The following is an 11,004-nucleotide window of genomic DNA, read 5'->3' on the forward strand; positions in this document are numbered from 1 at the left end:
TCAGAAGTACTAAGAAACATTCTTTTATTTTTTTCTCCCTTTCCAAGGAAATATTTAAGAATTTTAAGTGTTTTCTTATACAAAAATGCATTCGTCATTTTAACGTTTTTACATATTTTGCATTAGGACATACTTGACACGGTTACAAAACATTCAACACAAAAAAGGTAAAGAAACCAATTCTGTACAATAAACAACAAGCACCTCTCCTGAAGGATCAAAATGCCACCAATAATAAACATCAAATTGTCATTGAGAAGCTTATACACGTTGGCTAAAACTGGGGAAGGTGACCGAATGTACTTTTTAAAAATATCCGACTGCATTAAAAGACCAAATTACCCAGATGTTGTAATCAACAGGACCTATTAGTTGGTGGTTTTGTGTCACCTTTCAAGAAAATAATTTACAGGGAAATAAAGCCTAGAGGAAAAATAACATCTCCCGTACATGCACAAACTCACACACAACATATTTAAGACTGATCGAGGTGACAGTGTTGTCAAAATTAATTTCAAAGTGATAGCACTGCTGTGGCGTCAGATTCCAGTCTGAGAAAAGTGAAGAAATGAACATTTGCTGAGTTTCAGATTGAAGTTGTGAGTGTAAGTGTATGCAAGCGTGTGTGTATGTGTGTGTGTGTGTCTCTTTGTGTTACCCAGAAGAGTTTCCTGCTCCTCTGTAACAAAATGCAAGTATGGCAGCTGTCATTATGGCTTGTGTTCTCTCTCAACAGTCCAAACAGCTGGGCTGGAAGCTGAGGTGTCCACAGCTGCTGAGTGAACAAATTAATTCAGGATGCGCACCACTCCCTCTGAAGTACAACTTTACAGGAGAGCGCACCAAGTGCTTAAGAAGAGACTCATGACAGCCGTTCACTGTTGGACATCAACCTCCCCACCTCTCACTACCAGACTTCTGGGACTTCAAATAGTGACGATGTAGATTCCGCTGCTGTACAAGAGGAGACAAAAATGAAAGTTATCATACTGTAATATTTTCAGTTGGTACATTTAATCTTTTGAACCCTTGGCTTGTCTCATTTATATTTGTTTTGCAGGTTTGGATACAGTAACTACATGTCTAAGCTTGTCAAACCATAGCTGTCATGATCATTTGTAAGAAGTGATGGTAGGAAAGGACAGCACTTCAAAAAAAAAAAAAAAAAAAAAAAAAAAAAAAAAAAATGATCTGTATGACTTTGAATGTTGTCTTCTGCCTGTATGTCCACAGTAACCCAACACAGCACAAACACATGTACTGCATTTGAATGGATGAAGTGGATTGTCCATGTTACAACGATATAAATACATTTGTTTTTAAGAATATCACACTTTATGAAATAAATACAGTCTTAACAATTTGAACCGTGTCAAGCAGATTCAAAAGTAAAAAACAAACAAACAAAAAAAACACACCTTCAGTCTGCTTTTTCTCATTCTTTTGACCTTTCCTCCCTTGGGCAGTTAATGAAGTTTGTTGCCAGGTGACCATCCCATCAGCATCACCTGTGCTCTCAGGATCCTCCTCCTCCTCCTCATCAAGAACCGGACTTAACCCTGCCGGATGTGATGAATCTCTGCAGGGCACAGCAACCGTTAGAAGACTTACCAGCAAACTGGATAAAGGTGACAACATAAAGGATCACATCCAATTTACTCACGCCGTCTTGAGCCATCCCTCTGAGGTTTTACTCTCAACAGCTTCAGCATTTGCCTGTTCGCTTTTGGCTGTAAAACAGTGACAAGTGTATTATACCTCTTTTTTACTAAATTACATTTACAGTTTTACTACATTAGGAGGGAAACTGTCACATCACAGGGTTAAAATAAAGACATTTCTCAGGAAAACAAGAAAGGCTGGAGTAAGAACTTATAATTAATGAAGACATTTGAAAAATCAAAATGAAAATATATATACACAATTACTTTTTGTGTTTGAGGAAAAATATTTCCATCAGGAATCCATCTGATTTGTTCATATTGCAGCAGATAGCTATAGATATTATATAAAATCATAAGTTAACTAATTACTCAGCCACCCTTCACTTATTTGATCTCATGTGTTGTGACAAGTATTCAAAATGTCATCTGCCCTCTCCCTCAGGGGGCAACCTCTGCTGAGAACCTTCAGTAAACCTGAAACTTGTTACCACACTGCAGTAGGAAAGTACTTAAGCACATATGCGTTCACACACCATCAGTTTTCATCTTCTTGCTGCTCGTGTTATCCGGGTATGAGTAGTGACTCCAGCCGTCTGTAATTAGCCCATCTCCAGTCCCCTGCTCTCCCTGAACAGGACTGATGCTGCGTTTCCTCAAACCTCTAGAGCAGAAAACATAAGCCATACTTAAAACAAATGAATGGAAACTCTCAAGCCCAGTTCTATACTGAAATGCATCGAGTTAAAATTGCAGCTTAAATCTGCAGTGTACCTTGTATATCCAAAACCAGAGGTAGAGGATGGGGTGTAGTGAGATTTGGCCCAGCTGTCATCTCCCCATGTTTTGGGTGTCTGATCGAGCTTCTCCTTGTTCTGCTGTCTGCCCTGGATGTACTCTGCATACGTCTGGATCCTGTAACTCTCTGCATAGCGGCTGGTGTTCATAGCTGTGTGAAGAAAGGAATATATAACAAACCGCATCAACAAGTCCAATATGGTGATTGTAATCACAAGGAGTGTTTCACTCACCTATCTGTACCTGGTCTGTTTGACTTAGAGACACAAATGCTGACGTGTCATCGATCCATGATACCTGGATGTTTCCTGTGTGGATAGCACAGTGATTGAAAAACAACAGGTGATAGCTGTGTGGAAGCAGAATTATCAGGCAGAATCATGTCTTACCAAAGGCACTGAAAAGCTGGTAGAGGTCACTTGTCTTCCATTCTTTTGGGAAGGTGACATAAAGGACATGGTCTCTTTTAGGTTGCACTGCAAGAACAGAAAAGTAAAAAGATCAGAGATTGCTGAAAGTCGTTTTCAGTATGAACTGTTTGTTTGACTTGTGTGGGTCGTACACTTCCTTGACCCATGCGCTTGAGAGAGATGGGCTTCTGTACAATACGGTTGCTCACACACGAGCACAACGTGGACATAACGTATAGCCTAATTGATGTAACTGTAAGTCTCGACTATAATTTTAAACGCTAGCATCAAAAGGATTCTTGTTGCTCAGATGCAGAAGGGACGCGAACACTCAGAGTCAGCTGGATAAAACCCACAAGAACTTAGAGGTCTTTGGGAAAATCTGCAAATATCCAGTATTACGATGTGATGACAGATGTAGAGGAGGTAAGCGTGCTCAGGCCGGGTTGGGCATTCAGTAATGCGAGTGCGAGCGAGGGACTGGGGAACGGTGACAACCATGGTTCGGAATGGTACGGGGCAACTGAGCCTAGTGTGAGTGCTCCCTTTGAAACATCATTTTACTCACAATCTGGCCCTGTGATGTTGAGGTAGGGAATATCTATAATCCTCATCAGGAAAAGCCTAAAGGAAAAAAAGACAGGTGTTATACGTTTTAAGCAGTAAATGAAAAAGAACACACATTTTATAATTATGAGTGCGGCTCGTACTTGTTAAAGAAAGGCTCAATTAGTTTAGAGCGTGCTGAGATGTAAGCTTTTGGTGGAGTCAAGAAAGAGCCTGAAAACACAACATTGAGCCAACAGTTAAACAACATTTACGGTAATGACACTTGTTTTTTATTTGCCAACACGATCAGTGGGATGTTCTTGTGTTACCCAGGTAGTTTGCCATAGAGATGAAACAGAGGCCAGTGATGTAGGCATCGTAGCCGGCTTCGTGGAGCTGTTCCTGGGCTGTGTCATAACTCTTGAAATCCTCTGCCGTTTCTGACAGGAATGAAACAAAAAGAAATCAAGTTGGCGGGAGTTTGCACAACTTTTGCATGAACCTCTACAAGTTCACATTGTATTTACTCACCAACATGTGGAGACTTGAAGGGGCTCTCCTTGAGCTGCTTCTCCAACTCTGCCAGGGATGTGTTGTTAATTAGCTCCTGAAACACAAACGTCAAATACAACTTATCAACATCACCCACCTGTTCACTCAAATATGACGGGAGCTCAAGAAAAAGACTGCAACATGTAGTTCTTTGGTGTGGTAGAGTCTTGACTTTGCATATTAAACAAAGATTTTGTAAATGTCTCAAACGAAGAATAATTATGTTTTAAACAAAGTCCAATGATTTTTAGTAGCTGGATATGTCAAACCAAGAGATACATCTCTATAAGAGATGGCCAATTAATATAGATTCAATTTCAATTTTGGCTGCCCATTTATTATGTTTATATATACATTTTTTTATGCAAGCGTTCAGAATGTTATAGTTTAATAAATTAATGTGATCCAGATGTTGTAAAACCCACAAGTTTTAAATAGTCTTGACCTCAAGATCAATCAAAATAATCGTGATAGTGATTTTTGCCTTATTCAAGCAGCCCTGATCTCCAGCAGCACCTTGGTACCTCGGGTATTCTTTTGTACTGATGAGATCTTACCTTAAAAGGCTGAGTAGAGGCCATCAACTTTGTGTCCAGAAGTCTGCAAGCAGACAGTCAGAATTCACAAGCTGAACAATATAAATCACCCAAAGGCTGAAAAAGAATCTTCTTTAGTAAGTATACAAATGTATCAAAAAAAAAAGGGATTTGATTTTTACCTTGGAAACACACACCTCGTGACCTCTTTAAAGTCTTGAAGATCCTGAAGAAGACAGGCATCAATTATTCATTAAAACATTACTTAGCCTAAAACACTATTTTATGCAGCCAAAAAGGCTCGGTATTTAAAAGATCCAGTTTTAAGTTTTACCTCAGGCAGAGCGCAGTAGAACTGGTGGATGGTGTGCATCACATCCAACAGCATGTTATGGCCAACCACAAGTTTACCCTGTTTATTGAGAGCAGAGGTTGGAGTCCAAGTCACATTTTTCAAAAGCTGAAACTCTATTCTTCAAATAGTGCAATGACACATGGGCTGGGTTTACATTAGCGGATATCACCAATCACAATCGACACACTAATGAACAGTCTCCCTTTGCTCTCCACCCCTCTCGCTTAAGTGTGTCATGTTTGACACCTGCTCTGTAGATCAGAGGGAGAGATTTAAGTCCTTAGATTGAGCTGCAAGGTCTTAAAGATGAACCTTCTTATGCTTTCGTTTCCATAATAATGTTTCTCTGCACGTTTAGTTTTGGGTCATTGCATTATGCTGAGCAATAAGAATACGTCCACGCAGGGTCAATTGGACATCTTTATAAAACATGCTGCTGATGAATAGGCTGTTGTCAAAATAGCAAAAACAGGCAACAAGAAATATAATATAAAGCTGATCAAAAAAAAAAAAATTGTATTAAGAGAAAAGATGGAGGGGTGTGTATGCAGAAGTGAACGGAAAAGGTGATCAGATTAAAGTAATTTTTGAACAAAGCAGTTAACCAACCTAACCTACTTTAGGTATAACCTCACCTTGTATGAAAAATGTTTCTCAAAATGTTCTTTAAACTGACCCCCCCTCACCACAGCACAGGTACAGCATCAATTCTGTGGGAAACCACTTGTTAAGAGCCCATATTATGCCCTTTTTGGGGTTCGTATATTTAATCTATGTATCTACTTTTGTACGTTCACAATAGCTGAAGTCTGAAAAAAGTGTCTGTTTTCATGTACTGCTCCTCCTTGCTCCCTCTCTGCTCTGAGTCCGTCATCTACGCTCTGCTGAGCCCCCACTGTTAGACCCCACGTGGGCCAAGTCTGCTCTGATTGGTCTGCCGATCCACTCTGTCGTTATTGGTCAGTTGCTCAGCATGCTTCTCTGAAATTTCAACATGAGCTGCAGGGCTTGCCACAACGAGCCAATGGGCTTAGATCAGTGATCTCACACTGACAATGACGCAGCACTGACAAATTTTTATCGAGGGGGGCTAGAACCGAGCGTTACATGCAGCTAATGCTACAGCTAACAGGAGGACGTAGGAGAAGCCGCGTTTCCGCTGACTTTGAATTTTTGCACAGATGTGCCTAAACATGCACAGGACACTTGGAAAACACACTAAAGAGCATATAAAACCAGAAAAAGCAGAATATGGGACCTTTAAGAGTTTGTGTATTTTGTGTGCATTTTATTGCGGTTAAAGTCGTGTTATGAGGCAAATAAGGCTATTCAGATCGTAGTAGTAGTTGAAAAAAAAAAAGGTCTAGCATAAACTCTGCACATGCGTAATGTATTCTAACTGCTAATTAAAGATGAACAATGTTTTAACTATAGGTTGATTTAAAGTGAACTGAAACAAGTCGCTGCTTACTCACAGATTTGGAGATGGCGTGGATGACTCTGGAGAAGCCAACGGCATCATTTAGCTCCTCCTATGGGGTATACAGAAAATGCAATGGAAAATACATACAAAAAAAATAGTGCCGCCTCAGGTTCTTTTAAATTAAAGGAACCTAAGTGTTTGATTTTGACCAATACATTACAATTTAACTGCCATCTTGAAATTAATCTCACCTGCTCCCTCTCCAGTCTCTGCTGCTCCCTCCTCTTCCTCTCCTCGTCGTTGACTTTGCTGACCTGAATAATGCGCTCCTTCTGCACTCATGCAGAAATCACATCAATATTGTACAAACTCACAACACACAAACAAAACCCAAGGGCAAAATCTGTAAAGGGAAAACCATGTTTTTTTACCTTTTCTGTCTCCACTGTTTCCACATGAAGCCCCTTGGGAAACCTGGAAAATATTTTTTCTTATTCTTTGCAAATCAAATACAACAACAACTACAGTAGTACAACAAAGAATTTAGTGAAACTCACTTCCAGTTCAGGGTCTGGTAGATCAGCTTTCTCTGAAACCTGTTAAGAAAATATAGATACATTAAAATATGGTACAAAACCGTACATTATAAATACAAAACCAGTGAAGGGCTGGTGATTTCTAGAGAAGGGGCTAGCTTACCCTGTGCATGGTTCCAAATCCACAGTCTTTTCAGAGTTGGTGAAGAGGGCCTCCACCTTCTGTCTGTGGGGAAAACAGCAGAAATGATCAAAACAGAGACATTAACATACTTATGAAAAAGCTGAAGTTGAGATAATGTTTTCCCAAAGCAAAAGGAGATGTGTGAATCTTACTTTTGGGGCAAAGATGGGATATTTTTTTAGCCATGCTCATAATGTTACAAAATAAAACTAAGTGGCTGGCTTATATCAGTGTAAAAGAATTAAGCCGTACACAACCCTCTGATAAACCACAGCTCTTTGTGCCTTCATGGCCTGAAACATGAGCTTCATGTCTGCCTTTGGTGTATGTATTGTCAAACAGACAGAACAACAATAACCCTTACATGACTTTGTTGATGAAGTCTTTATGTTCCTCTGGAACGTGTGCAGGACCTTTGGAGGATGGAGAGATGAAGGATGGCGTCCCTATACCATTAGCATGTTGATTTCTCCTCTCCTCTGTCTGCTCCCTCAGCTGGGCTTCCTCTTCTTGATTAAGGTATGGGATTCCTTTTTAAAAAAAAAAAGAAGATTAAATCTGACAATTTAATGGTGACCTGGAGTTTAAGGATTACTCAAACGACACGTCAGACTGATGACTTCTCTGAATGAGTACTGCTTGATGGAAAAAAGGTTTTCATTCTATTCTTAAACATTCAATATCATCTGAAAAGAATCCAATGAACAAGTAAAACAGAGCAATTCCAGCTCATGATTAGTGAGGCCTTCAAGGGCGTCATTTGACTGTATGTGTAGTAACTGACAACATAACCCTTGACCTTTAGAGGCAACAAACATCTTAGGCAGTCTAGGAATTAGTTTTTTTTCCCATGCTATGTCAAAGATCAATTACTTTCTGCAAAGAAAAGCTGAATAAGCAGATTGTTGATTGCCATTTAATTTATTACACACACAAAAGTAAGTATATTGAAATTGTGTGACTTTTTTGTTGTCATTTCAGCAAAAAACATATTTAAGAACTTTATACACGACTATATCACTATGTACTGGTTACAGTATGAAATTAACAAGACTTTGATTTATACCAGGAGGTTTCTTATCAAAGAAATTGACCGAGCACAAACTACCAACTTCCTTTAATGAAATGTTGGACATAAACACAATTTAGCTGCTTCACTAATATTGAGGGTTGATATCAATCACTTCACATTATTAAACTAAAGGTCATTTCAGTGTACTCACCATTACAGAACACCTTGTTGAAGTCAAACCCCTGACTGGCCAGAAAGTCAATACTGGAACTCTGAAATAACAAAAGATGATCTGACATTTCACAACTTTCAAACTAAATGCCAACCAACACATCATGGCCCTTTCCGAATTGTCACAGCTCAGTATGCATTACATACTTTTCAGTAGGGAGTTTCAGTATACTGAACTTTCGTGGTCATTCAGTATGCATTTTTTTGGTCCACCTCAGTATACTGAACATTTCAGTATGGATACTAACTTCCGGGTTTCATGCAGTATGGATCGGATGCGTGCTTTCAGGAAATGAATTGTATTTCACCACCCACAATGCTGTGGTAAAAGTTACCACACGCAAAAGTTAAACGCTAAACATCAGTTCACATGCACCTCCAAATCAAAACTAATGAGCATGGTTTTATTGAATCAATTTTTAATCTAGAGTTAAAGTCCCGACTGAAATCGCTACTTTTAATTAAACAACAGAAAATGTAACAAATGTCTGCATTATTATAAAACCTTCCCCCCCTCTATTTAAATAATGATTTAATTATTTAAATGCATCTTCATTGGTTTATTTTACTTTATGTTATTTAATCTGTTTTTTTACTTGATTTACATTGTGATATTGTTATTTTTTTTACCTGACTGTTTTTTTTGGTTTAGCTTTATTCAAGAGGAGTAATGCAAACAAACTAAAAAAATAAAAAAAACGGGTGGATGCGGCCAGTTCAGGAAACGCAAATGACACCACTTCCATACTGAATGAATCAGAAGAAGTGGGGACAAATATCTGCCTACTGTGCACTCCTACTGAATAGTAGGCACCAACAGTATACAGCACGGATAGTAGGTACTGACTACTGACAGATTGAGTAGGTACTTGGCAATTTGGATGCACCCTATGTCTCTGCTGCTGACCAGGCATAAGGAACAACATATTAAAAGTAATTTATCTCACTATCAATAGCCCAAAGGAGCAACACAGACTTACTTGGCAGATGAACTTTATGTCAGGGGACGTCCTGTTGAAGGGTTTCGGGAATACATAAAAGTTAAAAGACTTTGTGATATACCTGCAGAGACAAGGCGAGAGGAAAAAAAGCAATGATGACCAATTAGTGAGGCCATTGTAGTAGCTAGGAGTTTATCACAAGTCAAACAAAAGCTGGATGTCTTTGATTATTAGCATGTGGTTGTCTAATGTTCTCGTAAAAAAAAAAAAAAAAAAAAAGGTGGGAAAGTGAAGAAGTAAATTGCTGCTATTTTGGACATTTTACACACACACACAATACTACCAGGTCCTTATGGTGTTTATTCAGATATAATCCGTTTTAACTCATAATACATTTAGATAAAATGACCCTTCCTAAACCACAGCTTGAAGATCTGGTAATGAGGGGGCCGCTTGAGAATCCAACCATGCTCAATCCAGAAAACTGTACAGGAGTACCTGAGATTTGTACACTTATTTTGTCTGGGTGCCAAGTACAATAATTATTTGCAAGAGGACTGGAAACAAGTACTGCAAGCTTTTCTCCAAAGAGGAAGAGAAAACCTATTTAATCTGAAACATTACTCTTAATTGATGCAAAAAAAAAAAAAAAAAAAAAAAAAAGCAGGCATTTTAATAACAACAGGAGACAGTCATAGGAGTGACATGTACATGTGTTTGTCCCAAAACATCAATTTCAGATTTATAATATTGTATCATTAAAAACATATTTCACTCACTTCGACTTTGCCTGGTCGTACTTGAATGTACATAATCCAAACTGAAACAGCAGGAAGTCCATGGAGTGCTAGTGGACAGACAAGATTTTAAATGGAGATATTAAAAAAAACTTGAGATGTGTAAATTGGTATCTACAGGAAGCATTTACGCTGTGCATTTATTTCCCCCCATCATTGCAAACCTTTTTAAGCTTCGTGTATCTCTCCTCCGGTGTGTCCAGTCCGTTTGTTAGTGCACTGACATTAGGACCGTCGCTTATCCCTTAAAAAAACCACAACAAAATGTCACAATTTACATGCACAGTCTTCAGATGTTAAATCTAACTCTCTCTATTAAAACTCCCACACAGCTGCTCACCTGAAAACTCTCCATCGATGGCAAGAAAGTCAGCCTCCTCTATCGCGCTGTAGACCGTCTTTAAACTGTCTTTGTAATCTGTAAAAAACAAACAAAAAAGGGAAAGTGTATGAACACCATCAGCATGTTAGCCCGATGAGAGCGTGTTAGCAGAAACCCCGCAGCTGTGCAACTAGCTGCACAGATAGCTAAGCTAGCAAAGCTGCACAAACACCGAGAAACGATGAAGCCCCGTTTTAACATTCACACCAAACTGAGCGCTCTGTCGTGAATTATCATCATGTGCTCGGCGAGCTGTGAATTCAGTGAGCAAAACCCGGCTGGTAACTTACTCTTGCGTGTCACCTCCATCCCTGCACAATGAGTCCGACTGAACCCGGCTGACAGCTAACGTTAGCCCGCGACGTCACCTGGCTTTTAACCGTGAACAAACACTTCCGGGGCCGCGGCCGCACGCGCCTCACAGAAAATGTTGCTGCATGTCAGTAAAAAAAAAAAAAAAATACATTTTACAGATGATGTTATTGAGAGAGAAACCATCTAAGAATTGAAAATTTAAATCTGTAGTATGATCATTATTTTTCTAACTAGGCGTTTTGCTGCACAATGACTCAGTTCAATGTAATTTCGACCTGAGTTGTTTTTTAAATATCTAATTTTTCATTTGTGTTTCCAAGTC

General features: G+C 39.0%; 1 protein-coding gene across 2 annotated transcripts; it reads right to left on the minus strand.

The window, feature by feature from the left end:
• Nucleotides 1–7: 7 nt before the first annotated feature.
• parn (poly(A)-specific ribonuclease (deadenylation nuclease)) lies at nucleotides 8–10,775 on the minus strand. Of its 2 annotated transcripts, none has more exons than XM_065955883.1 (26): nucleotides 10,658–10,775; nucleotides 10,326–10,403; nucleotides 10,150–10,229; nucleotides 9,968–10,035; nucleotides 9,228–9,309; nucleotides 8,228–8,288; nucleotides 7,369–7,534; nucleotides 6,984–7,046; nucleotides 6,842–6,880; nucleotides 6,716–6,758; nucleotides 6,536–6,616; nucleotides 6,337–6,393; nucleotides 4,841–4,918; nucleotides 4,689–4,732; nucleotides 4,528–4,570; nucleotides 3,950–4,025; nucleotides 3,748–3,858; nucleotides 3,580–3,649; nucleotides 3,438–3,493; nucleotides 2,849–2,935; nucleotides 2,693–2,767; nucleotides 2,436–2,610; nucleotides 2,198–2,325; nucleotides 1,664–1,730; nucleotides 1,419–1,579; nucleotides 8–951 (listed from the first exon to the last, which is right to left on the minus strand). In XM_065955883.1, the coding sequence occupies exons 1-26, from the start codon at nucleotides 10,674–10,676 to the stop codon at nucleotides 908–910; spliced, it is 2,052 nt and encodes a 683-aa protein (XP_065811955.1). In that variant the 5' UTR covers nucleotides 10,677–10,775; the 3' UTR covers nucleotides 8–907. The 2 variants fall into 2 exon arrangements, with proteins under 2 accessions (XP_065811955.1, XP_020499786.2); XM_020644130.3 differs by having other exon boundaries at nucleotides 8–954.
• Nucleotides 10,776–11,004: the final 229 nt, after the last annotated feature.

The sequence above is a fragment of the Labrus bergylta genome, chromosome 1 (assembly GCF_963930695.1).
Source record: "Labrus bergylta chromosome 1, fLabBer1.1, whole genome shotgun sequence".
NCBI lineage: Eukaryota > Metazoa > Chordata > Actinopteri > Labriformes > Labridae > Labrus > Labrus bergylta.